At 38.8% G+C, this 22,211-nt stretch overlaps 3 protein-coding genes across 3 annotated transcripts; 1 reads left to right on the top strand and 2 right to left on the bottom strand.

Annotated features, from left to right (window-relative positions):
* Positions 1-285: 285 nt before the first annotated feature.
* LOC132264410 (zinc metalloproteinase nas-13-like) lies at positions 286-1,177 on the top strand. The gene has a single exon (XM_059764619.1). It carries the CDS (start codon positions 337-339, stop codon positions 1,120-1,122), a length of 786 nt encoding a protein of 261 aa, XP_059620602.1. The 5' UTR covers positions 286-336; the 3' UTR covers positions 1,123-1,177.
* Positions 1,178-3,458: 2,281 nt separating this feature from the next.
* Positions 3,459-4,925, bottom strand: LOC132264409 (zinc metalloproteinase nas-7-like). The gene has a single exon (XM_059764618.1). The coding sequence runs from the start codon at positions 4,824-4,826 to the stop codon at positions 4,056-4,058; it is 771 nt and encodes a 256-aa protein (XP_059620601.1). The 5' UTR covers positions 4,827-4,925; the 3' UTR covers positions 3,459-4,055.
* A 1,586-nt stretch (positions 4,926-6,511) lies between these two features.
* LOC132264413 (chitin synthase chs-2-like) lies at positions 6,512-21,983 on the bottom strand. Its single transcript, XM_059764623.1, has 7 exons — positions 21,377-21,983; positions 18,321-18,818; positions 16,419-16,609; positions 14,207-15,343; positions 11,859-12,325; positions 9,978-10,778; positions 6,512-7,764 (listed from the first exon to the last, which is right to left on the bottom strand). The coding sequence occupies exons 1-7, from the start codon at positions 21,399-21,401 to the stop codon at positions 6,561-6,563; spliced, it is 4,323 nt and encodes a 1,440-aa protein (XP_059620606.1). The 5' UTR covers positions 21,402-21,983; the 3' UTR covers positions 6,512-6,560.
* Positions 21,984-22,211: the final 228 nt, after the last annotated feature.

The following is a 22,211-nucleotide window of genomic DNA, read 5'->3' as shown; positions in this document are numbered from 1 at the left end:
TTTGACAATTTTGAGGGTTTTTTAATCGTCAGAAAATGTTTGAAATCAATAACATAACCTCAAAAAAGGCGATAAAATGGATTTTTAAGCAAAATTAATTAGGAAAATGTCTCAATTTGGTTGAAATGGAAGCTTTTTCCACTGCTAAACACTTCTTTTTGAGCTGTACACCAACTTTTGACTGTAATATCTCCCCCTTGACTCAAGCTTTTGACTCTTTGTACCATCTTTATCTTGGCTTGCGCGTCGATATGATTTCTCGCTTGATCGCGCAATATAAAAGCAAGGAACGTTGTGGGATTAGAAACCAGTTTCACGAGAAAGCGCGCGTGCAAAATGAAGTGGATTTTGGTGGTTTTATTGTCTCTCCTGGCCACAGTCTTGGCTGTTCCTCTGCTCGTCAGTCCGGACGATGAGCAGCCCATTGAGGAGATGGGTGAGTTCTTCGAGGGTGACATGGAGTTGACGGAGGCACAGCGAAGATCACTGTTCGATGGCATGCTTGACAGTCGCACAGGACTCTTGGCCACACGCTATCGCTGGCCAGGTGACACACTGGCCTATGAGTTCAATGCCAATGTGAATCAGGAGCAGAGGGATTGGATTGAGTTGGGTCTGAGGAATATCTCAGGACACACGTGCTTGAAGTTCGTGAGACGCACCAATGAGGCTGACTATGTCCATGTCACCACCGATTCCACCGGATGCTCCTCATATGTGGGCAGAGTGGGTGGCATGCAGACACTGAAGTTGGCACCAAATGTACCCGGATCCGGATGCTTCCGCTTCGGCACGGTGGTGCATGAGTTCATTCACGCCCTCGGCTTCCATCACTCACAGGCGGCCTACACCCGTGACAGCTACATCATCATCAAGTGGGAGAACATCCAAGCGGGCACGGAGAATAACTTCAACATGAGAGATCGCACCACAACAAGCATGTTCGATCTGGACTACGATTATGGCAGTGTGATGCACTACAGCTCCACGGCATTCAGCATCAATGGTCAGCCGACAATTGTGCCAATCCAGAGTGGTGTGACCATTGGTCAGCGCTTGGGCATGAGTGAACTGGACATCAAACGTCTCAATCGCATGTACAACTGTCCCAATGGACAGTGATTCGCGAGAGATTGTAACTCTTGTTGGCAAATATAAATGCTTAAATATTGCATGATTCAAGTGTTTCTATGGATTGATTCATACTTACTTACTTACTTAAGTGGCCCTACGTCCCTTTAAGGGCCATGGCCTTCTCCACAATGCCTCTCCACACTCCGCAATCCGCCGCCACCGCCCACCAGCAACGCACCACACCCTGAGTGCCCTGAGATCCGGGGTCGGCCCCTCCTTCTAAGCCCCGAAAACCACAATTTCTTGGGCATTCTGTCGTCCGGCATGCGGTGCAGATGCCCGAGCCATCCCAGTCTTCTTACCCAAATGGAGTGGTCCTTTGCTCTTCTCCATGTTCATCAATGATCTGCCCTCTGTCCTGCGTGGTTGCTCGTATCATTTGTATGCGGACGACCTCCAGATTTACGTTGAAGGTGATCCTTCAAACTCTTCCTGTGCTTTCACACTTCTCAATGATAACCTCTCCCGAATCGGGCACTGGGCCTCTTCAAATGGGCTTCGCCTAAATCCTAAAAAACCGCAGGCAATTATCTTCTCAAAAAGGAGTGCTAACTTTCCTTATTTCACCGTTCTTCTTAACGGTGAAGTTATCCCTTATGCGGATCAGGTTAAAAACCTTGGTATTGTCTTTAATTCGACACTATCCTGGTCTGATCATGCCACACCTCCCTTTGCCGCAAGGTCAACTATTCTCTTTACGTCCTCAGACGCTATCGGGACATCACGCCCTACGACACTCGGTTGCTTCTCGTGCGAGCGCTAATTATGCCATTCTTCTCATATGGAGCAGAGCTATTCTTCCTGGCGGATAGTGACACACTCCGTCGGCTGACTGTAGCATTTAACAATTGTGTCAGGCGCGTCTGCGGACTGGGTCCCCGCGATCACATTTCTGCCCATAGGGATGTGCTGGTGGGCTGCAGCCTGTCCTCCTTCCTGCAAATGCGAGCCCTAATTTTCTTAGATCGTCTTTCCATCAGCGGCTGCCCTGGATATCTGGCTTCACTCTTGACGAGGGGTGGTTCGACCAGGCTTCGGGGACTTCTTGTTCCTCGAGCTGAGCATGAGACCTTTTTCCGTACCCTCTTTGTCCGGGGGGTATCGCTTTACAATGCCCTCCCGCGTGAGGCGCGCGAGACCGTGGGGGGCATCAGGAAGCACTTTCAGGCTGCTGATCTGGTCAGTGACCCATCATAGTTAAACGTTTTGAAATCATTTTTTTTATTGTCTTGTCGATTCTTAGTCTTTGTTTTTTCCGTTTTTTTTTTCCTTTCTCATTAGCAAATTGTAAGAGGGGTAGGCCCTAAAAATTTTTGCTCAATAAATTGAAATTGAAATTGAAATTGAGTCGACAATGTCCGGTTCTCCATAGAACTCCTCCAGTTCGTGGTTCATCCGTATACAGAATTCCCCTGAATTCGCATCCTGGGTCGACCCCCCATATATTCTTCTCAGAATCCATCTCTCAAAGGTCCTGCATCCTTCTCTCCTCCGTGCAGTTCAATGGTGCTGCTTCCAGACCATACGTGATCATTGGCTTCACGATGGTTCTGTAGATTTTTTTTGACCTTTGTTGACCCATGAGACGTTTCTGGACCGGAAAACTGACAAGACGGACTTCATTGTCAGACGTCATCACCGAATCTAGGTACTTGAAGTCACGAACTATCTCGAAGTTCCAATCGTCGCCATGGTGAGATTCTGCCTGAATTTGGATGCTGCGTCGCCGGTGACCATGTACTTTGTTTTCGCTTTCGACAGGGTGTCTCCTTCACCTGACACACCGAACTGGAGATGGCCATCTTCACCAAACTGATTAGTTTAAGCTGGGATTCCCAGCTCCCGCATGGCCTTCCACAGTGCTCCTCTGTTAATGGTGTCGTAAGCCTGTCTGAAGTCCACGAACAGCTGATGAACTGAGATGTTGTGCTCCCAGTATTTCTCCAGTATCTGGCGAGTACTGAAGATCTGATCAGTCGTGGACTTCCCACGGCCGGAAGCCTGCCTGATACTCCACGATGATCCTTTCAGCATACGGCTTCAGTCTATTCAGAATGATCCTCGACAAGACATTATACACACATGTCCAGGAGCGCAATTCCCATGTAGTTCTTGTAGATCGAGATATGATTGATTTATCATGGTGGGAAAATGGGTGGTAAACAGTAGCTCATTGATCACCGGCCACTTGACACAATCATGCGAATCAGTGGAGATATTCAATGAAAGTAAACACATCGTGAGAAGTGGTTTATTGTGTGTGAGATAGCGATAAAACTATTAATCTTTATTCCCAGAGTTCTAAATTCCAACATTAGACTCCGTTATCCCTTCTTGATTGTTTTGATCCAAAAAAAATGTCTTGATGGTGCTTTCTTCCATACGCTTTTCTTCCATTCTCTTGCTCATATGGTTCTTTTTCTTCTACTCGAATCCCTGGTGTTCTTTGTCTGGTTCTTGCTTCGTCTGTTGTCCTGATACTGTTTGTGTCTACCCTCTTTGTTTCTTCGTTCTTTTATCGTCATTTGCTCCGTCTTCTCTTGTGCCTTTCTTCTCTGTCTCTTTGTTTTGGGCTTTCCCTAGTTCTCTTTTTTTCTTGACTCAAGATTCATCAAGTGTTCTTCTTGTTCTTCTTCTGCATGCGAGTCATCCTGAACGCCGGTTTCTGCGGTTGTCATCGGATCCTCTGGATCCACGGTTGCCTAGTATATATTGTCTTTTTCACACTTCCGTGTTTCTTCTCTGTTCGTAGAGTCTCCGCCGTGTTTCTCCTCTCTCATTCTACTCACATGCTTCCTTCATCTGCGGCCATATTGCTATTGCCCGAGAAAAACGTGTGACAGGACCCGAGGGAGTGTGTTCAGTAATAAAACTAAATGAATGAATTTTCTCCTGCGTATTCAAGTTTATTCACTGCCAATCTACTGTCCATCTGGGCAGTCGTACATCCTGTTGAGTCGCTGAATGTCCATTTCACTCATTGAGTTCCTCTGTCCGAACACCGCTCCGGGCTGTGTAGCAATGATGGTAGGCTCTCCGTTGATGCTGAACGCCGTCGGTCCGTAGTGCATCACACTGTCGTAGTCGTAATCCAGGCCGAACATGGTGCTCGTGGTTCTGTCTCTCAGTGCAAAGTTGCCCTCAGTGCCCGCCTGAATGTTCTCCCACTTGATGATGACGTAGTCATTGCGATTGTAGGCCGTCTGTGTGTGATGGAAGCCAAGGGCGTGAATGAACTCGTGCACCACCGTGCCGAAGCGGAAGCATCCCAATCCTGGATCATTGTTCTGCAGATTCAACTGCTGAGCACCACCAACGCGACCCACATAGGAGAAGCAACCGGAACTGGAGGTCGTGACGCGAACGTAGTCAGGTTCATTATTTGTGCGTGGAACAAATGTCAGGCATGTCTCGCCAGTCATGTTGGCCAGAGCAAAGTCAATCCATTCCCTCTGCGTTGGTGTCACCTCATCGGCATATTGGTAGTACAGGATGTTCCCGGGCCAGCGATAGCGTGGATTCAGGAGTCCTGTGCGACCGTCTACCATCACATCGAAAATCTGCTGCTTCTGCGTGTCCGTGAGCAGGATATCACCCTCAAAGTGCTCACCCAACTCCTCAATAGGCTGTCCCACGAATGGGATGGCCTGCACAGCAGCCAAAATGCAACTTAGCACCACAATCCACTTCATTTTTGCCCCAGTTCACTGCCTCACCATCAACTAAGCGCGTCGTCTCTTGTCACTGGCCTTTTAAATCCCACCAGAACATCTGATCACCGGCAACCACTCCAGATTACTCAGGTGTTGTAAATAAAACAACCTCCACAGACCTGACAATGCCAATGTTATCGGACATCCTCTTGAGGCATATCTTGACCGTTTTTTTTTTTTCACCTGATATTAATCGGGTGTGACATTCATTCCAATTGAACTTACGAAAGAGGAAATTCAATGTGCATTTTCATGGTTTCACCTTTCATGGCATATAAACAAAGGGACGTGATAAGCCAACGCTTATGATCAGCTTGGCGTCGTCAACTCACAATGTGGTCAACTCGATCAATCCATGTTTTAATCGGAAAATCTTCAAACAGCCATAACTCAGGTTCTATGGCAGTGACAAAAAAGTTTAACCCCATTTTGGAAACATCTTAATCTGGACTATCGAAATATCTAAGAGATTATCTCAAATTAGTGTGACCTTGGAATAAAAATTTTCACTTGAAAATTTTCAATATTTTGTTATTGACTTTAGCGCCTCTGGCAGTGGTCTGATGAACTTCTATTGTTCTAATGAGTTGTAGAGTTTTGCAAGAGCTTTCCAAAGAGCCTAAAATCATTAAAATTGGACAAACAGAACCAAAGTTACGGCGTTTCAAAGTTAAAAACTTTAAACCGCCATAACTCCGGTTCTATTGCATCGATTAAAAGATATCACCTATTTTTAGAGATGTCCTAACGTGGACTACCACATACTAAAATCTCATCAAGAGGCATAACAGATTTGCCGAGATACAGGCGTTCTAAGTTTTTTCAAAATGGCGGCATTCCTTATAAAGTCACAGACTAATAATAAATGTAGCATGCTTAAGGGCGTCGAGACACGTCTTTTGCTGAAGAGATGATCAAAATCGGTTGGTAAACAGCGGAGATAAAAACCGATCAAGGTGTGAACTTTGACCTTCCATATCTCCGCTCCCAACACATCAAGCCCCACAAGTATGGTATCGTTGGAAAGATCTCGACCTCAGCTATAACAGATTAAAATTTAAAGAAAATGCACAAGGTCTTTTTAAAGTTATTCGTTTTCGAAGTTTTGCCAATGGTTATTTCAACTTTAAGCGCCTCTAGTGGTGGTCCTACCAAGTTATGATGTTCTGGTAAGAGATGGAATTTTACGAGATCTTTTCAATGAACCTACAATTATTCAAAACGGATAATTAAAACCGGAGTTATGGTTGTTTAAAGTTTAAAATTTTGATCCCTCATATCTAAAGTTTGAAAGGACTTAGATCCTTAAATGACGGTTCGTTGGAAAGGTCTTGAGGTCAGCTATAACATACTAGATTGTGAGCCTGATCTATGCCATAAGAGCTGAATTGATGAAGAAATAATGTTTTAAGAGTTTTCAAAATGGCAGACGGAGGGGTGGGGAATTGGATTTGATAACACCAAGTTCTAGCGAGTGTACAACTTTTGACCTTTGGTGAAAATCGCATGTCGATATCTCTTACCGTTTATCCGCTACGAGTTGAGAAACTACGGATGAACGGACGGACGAGCGGCCGGAACAAGAAAAAAAGTGACCCCCCTCCCTTTTATCGTCATATTTCGTGATGTTGAGCCTCCCTAATGTCATTTCAAGATAGTCTTATGAAATATCTTTATTGTTAGACCTTAATTGAAATCATTCCAATCCAGCAATCATTGGAAGTGCACTCTCTGAGTGTTGCGACGTGATATCTCATTGGACGCCCTGGGATCGAGTGGATCATCTGTGAAGGAGTGATTGTCATGGCCACCCTCGGTGAGATCACAGTATGGTCTGTTGTTGAGATCGTACTCAATTCTTGGCTGTGCTGGCATCAACTGCGGTCGCGTCGTGATCATGCTCTCTCTTGGTGCAATTGGTCTCGTTCTCTCCCAGCGCATTCCCGGCGGCACAGGTGTCACACCGTTGATGCCCACCATCGACTGACGATTGCGACTCATGGACTTGCGTTGCTCAATTTGTGTCGTTCGTCGATTGTTCAGCAAATTCATTGTCTCACGTCGCACAGTTAAGCGACCCAAATCCAAGTCGCCCTCCTTGAAGTAGCGCCTCTTGAAGTTCCTCTCCAGATTACTCCAATCGTGCTTCTGATTGTGCTGATAGAGAATCTTCTGGATGGTGTCACGTCGTCGTCCAATTGCTCTCTGTTCCTCCTTCATGTCCTCCTCATCCCACTGTGGCTGTGGTCGTTGTGCCTTCTTGGCAATATTCACCGCTTGACTCTTGAGATCCATCTGTGGTGACAGCTCATTGGCCTTCTTCACACAATACCAATCCAAATTGGTGGCAGCGAGAATTTCCGCCAGTGTGCCAAAGCGATGAATCAACATGGCGACGAATTGAATGGCAAGAATGATGCCAAAGAAGGCGACAAAGAGCAATCCAATGGGATCCAATTCCAAATACTCACGCACAATTGTGATCTCATTGTTGGCGGTGTCGTAATCAATGAAGTTCTTCACCTCAAATGGCCATCGAATGTGAATGTCATCCTTGTTCATCTGCAGCAGCAACACCGTGAGCACGAAGATCACATTGATCATGATGAAGGCAAAGACTGACATGTCTCTCAGATCTTTCAATGCTGTCGCCACTTTGCTCTTCTCCTCCTCAGACAGATCCAATGGCTTCAGGTAGCGATCAATGATGTCATTCCAGAATTTCTCCTCCGCCAGCGGAAGAGTGTCATTGTCACCATTCCTCAGATCCTCATCGTAGAGCCAATCGGGAAGGGAGATTACAGGACGTTCGGGCTCACAGAACACCTCTTCCAGTGTGGGTTCATTTGGTGGCGGTGAGATGGTTTCGTGATCCTCCTTGTTGTCTGTCATCACTGTCACTTCTCCGGAGAGTTTTCTGCAGAAACAGAAAGGATTTAAGTCAGTGGTGTTGAAAGCAGAGGATCACTTTTCGTCAAGAGTCGAGAAATGTGACTAAAAAGTGTCCAAAAGTTGGTCGGTTCTGAGTCATGGAGCATACAATTGTCGGTCATATAGTCACTCATACGACTCGATTACGACCAAGAACTAGCAAACCCAATTTTCCTTGAAATCAATCATTTTTTTTAAATTATTTTTTATTCAAATTTGATTAGGGGTAAGTGGGGCAGCTTCAGATTCAAAATGCTGTTCCAACTTTAGGATTTTTTCTTGAAAAATTGGCTGAATATATTTAAATAATCACAACGCTCAAATAAACTCTCGTCTGTTGAGCTTCAGAAAATGCCTTTCATTGGGCATTAAAACTGATCCTTTTTCCTCTACAGGAGAATGAAAATAATATTGTAATTTATCTGAAACTGCCCCGCACGGGGATGTTTCGGATTGCTCTGGGGCAGTTTCAGATTTTCACTTATATTTACCTTAAATTCCATTGTGAAATTGTAGAATCGCGGGCAAATGATCACTTTGATATCTATTCTACGCACTGAAACTATTTAATTTCCTAAAAATCGCCTTTAAAGTAATATTTTCGCGACTTTTCTGGACCCTTGCACGGACTGTCAAAATGTCTGAGCGAAAAGCAAGTTGCCCGTCATTTTTCCTGTGTCGCAACGCCACCATGCGTGAGTGGTGGCAACTTGACGCGCCGCGAAAATGTGCTTCTCGAAATTTCTGCTCTAATCAGTGATTTTCGCGTGTATTTTCTCACTTTTCCACTAAGAAGTCGTTTAACGTGATGAAGCAATGCAGCACAGAACGGCACTTTGTGAAAAATCTTCAATATTTGCCACAAGAAAATTTCGACCGTGATGTTGCGTCATTCTGTCAGAGCGCGCTGTTGTCAGTCCGTGGCGATCCGAAACTGCCCCGTGGGCAGTGTTTGTGCATTTTCCACCACCCACTGAAAAGGCCGTGATCAGGAGGAAAAGTTCGGGCATATTTAGAATCTCTACTTAATTCTCAATAACCTTTGATTGTGTTTCACGCGAATTGTGGCTTTTTTAATGGAGAAAACACGCAATCAATTCGGCAGCAAAATTCTAGTTTGTGAGTGATTTTCAATTTTCACTTATTTTATCTAAACAGTCAAGGCAATCCTGTGCAAATTTTCGTCAATTGTAGTCCTTAAGGACTACAAACATTGTGTGAAGACCAGGAATTTATTCATGTAAAAATCTCTGAGAAAATTAAGAAATCTGAAGCTGCCCCAATCTGAAGCTGCCCCGTTTACCCCTATTTTGATTAATTTTCACTTTTACTTAAAAAAAATAATAATTTTTTTTTTTTTTTATTAAAGGTTTTCATCAGGATGATGATTTCCCTAATAATTTTTTGATTATTTTAATTTAAAATTTGATTATTTTTCAATTTTACTTGGGAAAATAGTAATTTTTTGATTATTTTTTTTCAAAATTTGATTCTTTTTTAAAATTCACTTCGAGAAAATTATCATTTTTTTTATTATTCTATTCAAAATTTGATTATTTTTTAATTTTACTTGGAAAAATAACAATTTTTCATTCAAAAATTTGATTATTTTTCAATTTTAATTAGAAAAATAATTTTTTTTGATATTTTATTCAAAAATTTTATTATTTTTCAATTTTACTTGGAAAAATAACAATTTTTCATTCAAAATTTTGATTATTTTTCAATTTTAATTAGAAAAATAATTTTTTTTGATTTTTCATTCAAAAATTTTATTATTTTTCAATTTTACTTGGAAAAATAATATTTTTCTTTGATTTTTGTAATTAAAATTTTTTTATTTTTCAATTTTATTTGGGAAAATTATCATTTTTTATTATTCTATTCAAAATTTGATTATTTTTTAATTTTACTTGGAAAAATAACAATTTTTCATTCAAAATTTTGATTATTTTTCAATTTTATACTCGGGGAAAAATAATATTTTGATTATTTTATTCAAAATTTGATTATTTTCAATTTTACCTAGAAAAATTTTAATTTTTTTCCAAATTTTATTATTTTTTAATTTTACTTGGAAAAAGTTGATAAAAAATAATAATTTTCTAATCTTTCTTATTCAAAATTTGATTATTTAGATTTTTTGTAATTTTCCTGGGGAAAATAATCTGTTTTTTTGATCCTTCAATGTCAACTTACGCTTCGAGATCCCTCATTTTGCTGGTGATTTCCGTGAGTTGGGTGGAAATGTGCATGAGATGGGCGTCACTGGCGTCATCCTTGGGATGTGTGCAGCACATGCAGCGAAAGATTCCGCCGCAGGACAAGTCAAGTGTCCCCTCTTCCTGCTTGTTCACCTGCAGGAAGCCCAGGAGGCGCTGGAAGCGATTCTGAGTGGGCGAAGCAGCAGCGGCGGCGGTGGTGGCTTGAGTGGTGGGCTGGGGATTCTCTCTGGTGCCCCAGGAGACGTCGTTCATGTTGAAGAGGGAGTAGATGATCAGAAGCATGTACATGGAGGGAATGGTGATGTAGTAGACAATGCCACAGATGAGAGCCCAAGCTTCCTGTGGATGCATCAAACCCGTCACGATGATCTGACCAGCGACAGCGAGGAAGAACAGGGAAGATGGTGAATTGATGCCATCCTCCTGTGTTTGCATGACAATTCCAATCACCACAGCAATCATCACCATCGCATAGACAGATGTGATGAAGAAGGCGGCAATCAATTGGTACTTTTGCTTGGCAAAGTAGCACAGAATCATGAAGAAGAACAGCGGAATGAAGTTCCAGAGGAAGGATGTCCAGATGCTGGTGCCAAAGACCGCAACAATTGCTCCAATCATCATGAGAAAAATGGTGCCTGGACCGAGAATTGTGCCAATCATCATGACAAACTGATAGACAATGTAAGGCATGGAGATGCTGCTGTTGGCTTTCACGATCATCTTGTAGCTGAAGATCAGATCTAGGATGTTGGCTATTGTCGAGGGAACCCATCTGGGGAAAAACAGGAGAGAAACGATCAGTGATATTTCTAGATATCCTAGCTAAATTCCATAGGAATTCCATGGGAATTCCATAGGAATTTACCTAGGATGATTTTCCATGGATTATTTACTATATTACTTCCAACTATTCCATGGTGACTTTTCCCATATATGGAAAATTTCCATTTGTGATTCTATTTACCAATCCAAGGACGATTACAGGGAATTCCATGGAGAAAATTGCAATGTGTGGAATTTCTCCCAGAAATTCCCGGCGCTCCACCCCAAAATATCAACAAAAAAAGACGTATTTATCCGAAATCCGATCCTTTGGCGCAATTTCAAGCGCAAATCGAAATCTTTAGGCGCAAACCGCAATCTTTAGGCGCAACGCGTAACATTTGGGCGCAATTTCAAGCGCAAATCGAAATCTTTGGGCAATATCTACAGATTTTTGGGCGCAATTCGGAATATTTGAGCGCAATTTGTTATCTTTAGGCGCAATTTTTTTCTTTTCGGAACTTTTGGAAAATGCACTTTTCGGAACTTTTTGAAAAGGAAATTGCACTTTTCGGAACTTTTTGAAAAGTGCACTTTTCGGAACTCTTTGGAAAGTGCACTTTTTGGAACTTTTTGAAAAGGAAATTGAACTTTTCGGAACTCTTTGAAAAGGAAATTGCACTTTTCGGAACTTTTTAAAAAGTGCAGTTTTCGGAACTTTTTTTAAAGTACACTTTTCGGAACTTTTTGGAAAGTGCACTTTTTCTAGATTTTCTAGATATCCTAGCTAAATTCCATACGAATTCCTTGGGAATTCCATAGGAATTCCATTCGGAACTTTTCGGAACTGTTCAGAAAGTGCACTCTTTGTAACTGTTCAGAAAGTGCACTTTTCGGAACTTTTTGGAAAGTGCACTTTTCGGAACTTTTTGAAAAGGAAATTGCACTTTTCGGAACTTTTTTAATTGAAAAAATAAGCATTTTTTGATTATTCAACTCAAGTTGGATTATTTGGTTAGAGAACATCAAGTTTCCTCAAAAATCGCCTTGTTTATCTCCCCCTTGGAGTCTAAGTCCGCTTATTACTGACCTTCTTCGTTGGTTGTAGAACTCATTGAAGCCCTCCGGACTGTGTGTGTAGGCATCGGAGGCGGCGGAGTACTCAACGCGGAACTTCTGCTTCAGCAGAAGTGTGCACAACCACCGATCCTCACCCTGATCGTACTGCACATAGTGCAGCGCCTCCTCGGACTTGGTCGTGTACTTCTTCATCACGCTGTTCTCCATGAGAGCGCGTCCGCGGAAGAGGGAGAAGCAGCCAGGACTGCACAGCACACAGCCGATGACGTGCTCCGTGGCCTTCTGCAGCCAATGACCGATGGCATACTCGAAGCGCTGATACCACACCATCGGACCACTGCCGACCGGATGAATCCGTCCGCACGCGGCTCCGAGGTCCGGATCGATCTTCATGCGCGTGAGAAGGAGTTGAACGGCATTCGGCTGGAAGTCAATGTCACCGTCCAAGGCGAGAAGGTAAGTGTTCTGCGCGATGACCTGGTTTCGGTTGAAACATGCAGTAAAAGGAATGTTAGATAAACAGTAGTGAAAATTAACTTAGGACACTTATGATGAAATTTTGACCATTTTTCCATTTGATGCTAAAAATTCGTCATTTATATCAATTTTCGAGACATTTACCTTAAGACAAAAAACATTAAGAATTTAATGATCTTTCAAATAACGTTAAAATCATGGCGATATCTCAATTTGGGGCTGAGATATTGGCAAAATGCAGAGAAATGTGCGCAAAAAGACAACGAAAATTAAGTTAAGACATTTCATAATTTGCTCTAAATCCATGGTTTAACCATAAAACTGCCTCGGATAATCACATTAAATGATGAGTTTGGAATATCTAGAAGACATCTACATCATAGGCCGCCTTGTCTTGGACTCGACAATTTGCTTTTTGCATGCTTAAACAGTAGCGAAAAAAGTTTAAAGACAAAAAATTTTTTGCCACAAAAAAATATTTTTTTTGTGAAAAATTCGATATTTCTTTCAATTTTTCGAACATTTACCTTAAGACATAAAACATTAAGAATTTAATCATCTTTCAAATGCCGCTGAGATCATGTCGATATCTCAATTTGAGGCTGAGATATTGGCAAAATGCAGAGAAATGTGCGCAAAAAGACAGTGAAAATCAGTTAAGACGCTGCAGATTTTGCTCTGATAGCGGAAATTTTGGCGGAAAAATACGCGGAATTCCGCAATATTTTCACCGGATGATTGAAAAGGACCCGTAAATGGCGGATTTGTGTCGGATTTTCCTGCAGGAATCTTGCTGGAAATTCCACCGAAATTCCTGCATGGACGAAAAGGACCCGTAAATGGCGGATTTGTGCCGGATTTCCCTGCAGGAATCCTGCTGGAAATTCCACCAAGGTCGTAAAGGACCGAAATGGTGGATTTTCATAGATTTTCCTGCAGGAATCCTGCTGGAAATTCCGCCGTAATTCCTGCAAGGACGAAAAGTACCGAAAACGGTGGATTTTTATATATTTTCCTGCAGGAATCCTGCTGGAAATTGCTGCAAGGACGAAAAGTACCGAAAACGGTGGATTTTCATAGATTTTCCTGCAGGAATCCTGCTGGAAATTCCGCCGTAATTCCTGCAAGGACGAAAAGTACCGAAAACGGTGGATTTTTATATATTTTCCTGCAGGAATCCTGCTGGAAATTCCGCCGTAATTCCTGCAAGGACGAAAAGTACCGAAAACGGTGGATTTTTATATATTTTCTTGCAGGAATCCTGCTGGAAATTCCACCGAAATTCCTGCATGGACGAAAATGTCCGTAAATGGCGGATTTGTGGCGGATTTTCCTGCAGGAATCCTACAGGAATGCCGCGTTTCCGCCGTTCTCATCTCAAATAGCGGAAAAGTTGAGGATTCTTGCGGGAGAATTCCACCGCAATTCCGCCATTTTCTTCTCAAATTCTCCCGCAAGATTCCAGCAATAATCCGTCATGGCAAATCTTTCGTCCCGGCGCTTCCGGCGTCTCAGCCTTTCAATGTGAGGGAATTTGCCTGCAGGATTCTTAATGGAATCTTGCGAGAGGCTTCCAGTGCTTTCCCGGCCTTTTAAATGAGAGATTCTGCCTTGAAGAATCGTGGTGGAATCTTGCGGGAGGCTTCTGTCATTTTTTCCGTCATTTAAAATGATAAAATTTGCCTGCAGGATTCTTAGTGGAATCTTGCAGGAAGCCTCCAGCATTTGTACGGTCTTTAAAGTAAAAGAATTTGAATTGGGGATTCCTGAAGGAATCTGTTTAGTGAAAAGGGATTTGGCTTTAAGGATTCTTCAGAGGAATCCCGCAGTGTTATGGATTTTCCCTGCAGGAATCCAGCAGTGGAAAAAATCTTTACACACCTTCTTCCGCTCCGGCGACACATCGCGCTGCATGATGCGATAGCCGAGGAGATAGTACATGTACATGACTTGTGACCAGCGCTTCTTCTTCCTGATCTTGTCCTTGTGCTTCAAATGTGCCACCATTTTCGTCCTGCCGGGCAACACCCAGATCAAACGTCCCCCGTACGGTGTGACAATCTTCGTGGGTGGATAGATCTTCATCTTCTGCTTGTACACTTCTCTTGCCGCCTCCTCGAGATTGTTGATCAAGATCTTCACATATGTGTTAATAGGTGATCCATCAGGATCATCACACTTGTCCTTCTCCATAAAGGCGTCATCGAAGAAGATGTGTGTCTCCAGTTCGTAGTACTCGTCGTCGGGTTCGTCTGTGCGCTGAATGAACTTCCATGCTAATCTTCGAGCACACTGATCCTCATCCAGACGCAAAATGGACTTGAGGAACTCCATCATCTCCTCCTTGGTCTCATGCCACATTGTTGCACACACATACACTTGTGGTATGCGATCACTGGACTTGATTCCCTCGAGTTCTTGCAATTGAATGTGTTCAGTGAATTTACTCACATCAATCTCATCCTCCTGACCAGAAATATCCACTGTCTTTGTGATTTCCTCTTCGGGAAATTGTCTCCTGTTGAGTGTCATTGATTGATCCACCAGTAAACCATTATACATTGGCAGGACAAAGAGTGTATCCGTTGGAGCATTCTTATTGCATCTCGACCACCAAATGTGCAATGTTATCCAGACTTGAGAGAAGAGCCACAACACCCACAACCACACATAATCCTGTCGCACATACACCAACAAATCCTCAGCCCGTGGCGTGATGAAGAAGAGATAATTGGGAATGATGTCCTGGAAGGTGCAAGTGTGACTTTCCCGATAGCCAGCGAGGATGAAGAGTGTCGTGAGACTGATGGGCACAGTTAAGCAGAGTGGAAGCGAAAAGCTCACACTCTGGATGTGAATTTTGCAAGCGAATCGAGCGAAGAAGTAGCTGAAGTAGCCAGTGAGAATCTGTGCCACCAGAATCCAGCAAATGGCCAAGTGATGAGATTCCACGGTGAAGGAACCGCTCTCGTACACTTGAGGCATTTCCGGAAGATTGTCACTGAAGTGTGTTTGTGCCTGTGTAAGAAGAAAAGAACGTGAGATAGTGATAGTTAAGGGTTTCTAAAATGTTATCATTGACAATAGCGCCTCTGGCGGTGGTCTGATGAACTTCTGTTGTTTTAATGAGTTGTAGAGTTTTGCAAGAGCTTTCCAACGAGCCCAAAATCATTACGATCGGGTAAATAGAACCGACGCTATGGCGGTTTAAAGTTACAACTTTAAACCATCATAACTTAGGTTCTATTGTACCCACAAAAAACTATAACATATTTTTAGAGATGGCCCGACATGGACTATAACATACTAAAATCTCATCAAAATCCATAACAGATTTGCCGAAATACAGGCGTTCAAAGATTTTTCAAAATGGCGGCATTCCTTATAAAGTCACAGACTAATAATAAATGTAGCATGCTTAAGGGTGTCGAGACACGTCTTTTGCTAAAGAGATGATCAAAATTGATTGGTAAACAGCGGAGATATAGGCCGTTTAATGTGTGAACTTTGACCTTCCATATTACCACTCCCAAAACATCAAGCCCCACAAGTAAGGTGTCGTTGGAAAGGTCTTGACCTCAGCTATAACATATAAAAATTTGAAGGAAATGCATAAGGTTTTCTCCGAGTTATTTGATTTCAGAAGATTTGAAAATGGTTTTTTCCAATTTAGCGCCCTTAGCGGTGGTTCTACTAAGTTATAAGGTTTAAGTGGAAGATGGCATTTTACGAGACCTTTCCAATGAACTCATAATCATTCAGATCGGTTAAGTAGAAACTGAAATATGGCCGTTTAAAGTTTTTAATTTTGATCCCTAATATCTAAGGTTTGAAATGACTTAGATCCTTGAATGGCGGTTCGTTGGAAAGATCTTGATGTCAGCTATAACATACTAAAATTTGGACCCAATCCATGCCATAGGAGCTGAGTTAATGAAGAAATATTGTTTTGGTGGTGTTCAAAATGGCGGACAGAGGAGTGGGGGTTGGATTTGACGTCACCAAACGTTTAGGCACTTCAAGACACCCAAAAAAAAGTGACCCCCTATTTTTGTCGTGATGTTTCGTGGATGTTAAGCCTGATAATCCTTACCCCATGAACGGTGATCGTGTGGTTTTTCCAGCCATCTGTGAATTCTCGGAAATACTGCCGGAGTTTAAACTCGTTGAGAGACACAGCCATAAGGAAGAAGATAAGGATTTTAAGTGGGCCAAGATAGAGGTAAACGTAATATCTGCTCCGTCCAATCTTGCTTTTTATATCGGCAATCCAGCGTATCGGTTCTGGGAAAGTGATAGAGACGCTTGAGATTACTGTCGCGTGTGCCAAGGTAGAGATAATGCAGTCCAGAAGTGGTGTACAAGTTCAGCAGAAGTGCTTAAGAAGCGGAAGTGTTGAAAAATCTTCAATATTTCTTTCGAAATCATCCAAATTCCCTGAATTTCTTTCGATTTTCACGCAGAAACAAACGTAATAATCCATTTTCTAGGTTATGTAACGAATTAAGAACAGATTTAGTGAATAATTCGTATTTTAGCACATAAATTCTTCTTAAAATAAACATTTGCAAGCAATTAAAAGTGTTTTTTTTTATTGTTTAATGCCAAAAAACACTGAAAATTGTGCTAAGATTGAACATAACCTCAAAAAATGACATTTGAACAGTGATTTAGACCATTTTCACAGAGAATCAGCAGTTTTAAGTCCGTTAACAAATCAAAAGTGTTGATTTTGTGCTTGAGAAAGCTTCAAAACGGAGTTTTTGAAGATTTCTAAGTGATATTTTTGAGGTTATAATTGAAAAAATACTCAAAAAAGTGCTTCAAAATCGATTCTTATGAAATTATCAAATGGAAATTCAATACGAAAGTTTTCTTTCCCTTGAATTGGACACTTTTGATGCCAAGAAACACTGAAAATTGTGTTAAGTTCGTACATAACCTCAAAAATAGTCATTTGGACAACTTTCTGGACAATTTTTACTGTGAATCAGCAATTTTAAGATCATTTTAAGCTTTCGAACAGACTTTTTGAAGATATTTTAGGGATATTTTTGAGGTTATGGTCGGAATAGATTGTTAAAAATGCGTTTTTGGGATCATTTCTTAGGATTTTTGCAGAAATATCTTTGAATTTCCTTCGATTTTCATCCAGAAACGAACGTAATAATCTTTTTTCTAGGTTATGTAGACGAATTAAGAACAGATTTAGTGAATAATTCGCATTTTAGCACATAAATTCTTCTTAAAATAAACATTTGCAAGCAATTAAAAGTGTTTTTTTTTTATTGTTTGATCAAAAAAAAATTTCCAAAGTGAAATTGCAAAAAAAAAATCCAATTCTGAATTTATAATTAAAAAAAAATTATTATTTTTCCAAGTAAAATTGAAAAATAATCAAATTCTGAATAAAGAATTTAAAAAAATGATAATTTTCTCAAGTAAATTTTGAAAAACAATCAAATTTTGAATTAAAAAAAAATAAAAAAAAAAAATTTCAAAAAATTAAATTTTGAATAAAAAAAATTGAATAATTATTTTTCACGGGATAATTGAAAAAAATAATCAGATTTTGAATAAAATAATTTGAAAATGAATATTTTCGCAAATAAAATTGAAAAAATAGTCAAATTTTAAATAAAAAATAATATAAAAATGATTATTTTCGCAAATAAAATTGAAAAAATAATCAAATTTTGTATGAAAAAAATTGAAAAATTAATTTTTCTTAAGTAAATTTTGAAAAACAAATCAAATTCTGAATTAAATATTTTAAGAAAAATGTTTCTTTTCCCAAGAAAAAATTGGCAAAAATAATCAGAATTTGTATAAAAATAATAAATATTCAGAAAATAATCAGAATCTTGTATGGAATATTAAAAAATTTGACTAAAAATCACAAATAATCACAAAATTCATGGTCTCAAATTGCTTTAAGGTAGGCGTATTATCTCCCCCTTGGCGTGTGCTTATCAGCTAAGATTCTTTATCTTACGCATGAAGCTCTGCGCGGACACGTAGTTTTCCCACCAGCCAGCTGATATGAGGACGCTGGCCGAGAGAATCCACAGCATCTGTGACATGTCGCCGTCGATGATGGGCCAGAGGAAGATGGCCGTGAGTTGCACAGCGATCGCGAGGAGATCGATCAGGATCTTGGGCAGGAAGGCCTTGGCGGCGGTGGAGCGCGACAGGAGGCCCAGGATGGCAGGAATGAGACACAGACAGTTGGTCAGCATGACGCCCTTCATGGCGTCCATCTGTGGGAGGACTTTGAAGGCGAGGATCGCACAGCCGATCACGTGTGAACACTCAAAGGCCGTGATGATCAGCTGTTGACGCACAGCAGGCCGAAAGATGTTCTTGAACAGACATATTCTGCACGCTCTGACGAATGTCACAAGTTCTGGGAAGGCGAAGGCAAAGACAACGGCCCAGATCCAGGTCAAGTGCTCCGTCTTAGGCAGTTCCGCCACGTACGTGCCATCTTTATCTGCCAGAGAAGATATCATAAAAAGATAAAAAACATTTTTTGATTTTTTTAATTCAATATTTAATTATTTTTCAATTTAACTTTGGGAAAATTCATTTTTTAAATCATTTTATTTAGAATATTATTATTTTGTTTTTTTTTATATAATTTTATTCAAAATTTAATTATTTATCATTTTTACGTGGGAAAATAATCTTTTTTTTATATTTCATTCAGAATTTGGTTATTTTTTTATTTTTCTTTGGAAAAAATCATTTTTTTTGTTTTTCTTATTTCAATATTTTATTATTTTTCAATTTAATTTTGGAAAAATTCATTTTTTAAATCATTTTATTAAGAATTTTATTTTTTTGTTTTTTTTTTAATTATCTTATTCAAAATTTAATTATTTATCAATTTTACTTGAAAAAATAATAATAATTTTTTTGATTATTTTATAAAAAATTTTATAATTTTTTTAATTTTACTTGGAAAAATAATCTTTTATTTAATAAATTTAAATTTAAATTTTTGTTTGGAAAAAATCTTTTTTTTATCGTTTTATTCAAAATTTGAATATTTTATCAATTTTACTTAGGAAAAAATTATTTTTTTGTTTTTTTTATTTAAATAGTTGATTATTTTTTTCAATTTTTCTTGGGAAAAAAATCATTTTTTTATTATTTTTATTCAATATTAATTTATTTTTCAATTTTACTTTGGAAAAATTAATTTTTAAAATATTTTATTTAGAATTTAAATATCTTTTAATTTTTCTTTGGAAAATATCATTTTTTTTAACTTATTATATTCAAAATTTGAATTTCTTTTCAATTTTCCTTGGAAAAATAAACTTTTTTCAATTATTTTTTTCATAATTTGGATTATTTTTCAATTTTAATTGGGAAAATAATCATTTTTTGATTATTTCTAGTCAAAATTTAATTATTTTTCAATTTTTCTTTGGAAAAATTCATTTTTTGAAATACTTTTATTCAGAATTTGATTATTTTTTGAATTTTTATTGGGAAAAGAACCTTTTTTAAATTATTTTTTTTCATAATTTGGAATATTTACGTGGAATATTTTTTCAATTTTACTTTGAAAAAGTTCAATTAAAAAAATTTTTATTTAGAATTTGGATATTTTTCTTTGAAAAAAATAATTTTTTAAAATTGTTTTTTTTCTTCAAAATTTGAATATTTTTTTCAATTTTTCTCGGGAAAAATTCATTTTTTCATTGTTTTACTCAGAATTTGTAATATTTTTCAATTTTATTTGTGAAAATATTCATTTTTTATTAGTTTTTATTCAGAATTTGATCATTTTTTCAATTTTACTTGGGAAAATAATCATTTTTTGATTATTTCTAGGCAAATAATTGGATTATTGTCATTAAAGAATATTAAGTTTCCTCAAAAACCGCCCCTTGAGATTTCTCCCTTGTCTTAAAGAACTTCTGCTGAACTTGTACACCACTTCTGGACTGTATTATCTCCCCCTTGGGCTTTGGAGACTTTGGCTTACGCTCACAGAGATACTCACGGTCGGGATGGCAATAGGGAATCTGTCTGGGCAGAATGTGTGACGTCATGAAGAGGAAGGACAGCTTGGACGCCGTGCTGCCCAGCAGGACGATGAGGAAGACGAGAATGTACACAATCACCTTGATGACCTTGATGAACACGAGGAACTTCTTCGTGTCCACCGCGGATCCGGTCGTCTGCTTGACCGGCGGATCCTGAAATGTGTCCCACAACTCGGTGTCCTGTTGCGGAGCTCTGCGGAAGAATGCGAGAAATGCATGTTATCAGGAAAAGCACTCGAATTGCTTCCGGCCGATGGCAATATTTTTCACAGAAACACCTGATAAGGCGATTGATAGTGGACGAGAGAGTGAGAGAGTGACTTTTAAGGGGACTCGCGCAAGTTCATTCAATCATATTTTCTCGATTATTTCGTGATTTTATTCCAAATTTTGATTATTTCACACAGAATTCTGATTATTTTCTCAATATTTCAGTAAAAAATTGATTATTTTTTGAATATTTCATTACAATTTTATTATTTTCTGATTATTTGACTGAAAAGTGTTTATTTTTTGATTTTTTTCCAAATATTTCATTAAAATTTGATTATTTTTTGGATATTTTTATGATTATTTCATTAAAATTTGATTATTTTTTGAATATTTTCTGAATATTTCATTAAAATTTGATTATTTTTTGAATATTTTCTGAATATTCCATTAAAATTTGATTGTTTTTTTTATTATTTTCTTAATATTTTATTAAAATTTTATTATTTTCTGAATATTTGACTGAAAACTGTTTATTTTTTGGATATTTTTTTGATTATTTTCTGAATATTTAATTAGAAATTTAATTATTTTTCAATTTTACTAGAAAAAAAAATCATTTTTCATTAGTTTTTATTCAAAATTTAATTATTTTTCAATTTTACTTGAAAAAAAAATCATTTTTTCATTAGTTTTTATTCAAAATTTAATAATTTTTCAATTTTACTTGAGAAAATAATAGTTTTTTTATTAGTTTTAGACTTCTGATTCCCAAACCAACCTGGTAATGTGAGTGTTTTCTTCATCTTCGGACGTCGAGGAGTCCTCGTAGCGATCCTGAATCCTGTCCTTGTGCATTTTCACTCAAATTACATTAAAGATTGTGATGAGATCGAGATTTTTTTCTTTCACAGATTTTTCTTTTTGTCACTTCTAACAGTCACTGATATCCGAAATCATCCACATTTTATCCAGAAAAGCGTCACAGAAGAACGGACAAGGGGGAGATAATATGCCCTTAAAGCTGTACACCAACTGTAAACTTCTAGAACTCGAAGTCTCTTAAGATTCCATTCGATATTTCTGCAAAAATCATAAGAAATGACTTCAAAACGCTGTTTTTGGACATCTTTTCTGCTCATAACCTCAAAAATATCACTAAAAGATCTTTAAAAACCCTGTTTTCAAGCTTTTTAGATCACAAAATTATCCAATTTACAGTAAAAATTGTCTAGAAACTTGTCTAAATGGACGTTTTCCAAGTTAAAATGACTATTTTTGAGGTTATGTTCAATCTTAGCATAATTTTCAGTGTTTCTTGGCATCAAAAGTGTCCAATTCAAGGAAAAGAAAACTTTCGTATTAAATTTCCATTTGATAATTCCATAAGAATCGATTTTGAAGCACTTTTTTGTGTATTTTTTCAATTATAACCTCAAAATATTACTAAGAAATCTTCAAAAACTTCGTTTGGAAGCTTTCTCAAGCACAAAATCATCACTTTTGATTTGCCAATGAACTCAAAACTGCTGATTCTCTGTGAAAATGGTCTAGAATGCTGTTCAAATGTCATTTTTTGAGGTTATGTTCAATCTTAGCGCAATTTTCAGTGTTTC

Source organism: Phlebotomus argentipes, unplaced genomic scaffold, assembly GCF_947086385.1.
Source record: "Phlebotomus argentipes unplaced genomic scaffold, Phlebotomus argentipes genome assembly contig_51, whole genome shotgun sequence".
Lineage (NCBI taxonomy): Eukaryota > Metazoa > Arthropoda > Insecta > Diptera > Psychodidae > Phlebotomus > Phlebotomus argentipes.
This window is presented reverse-complemented; position numbering and strand designations above follow the sequence as displayed.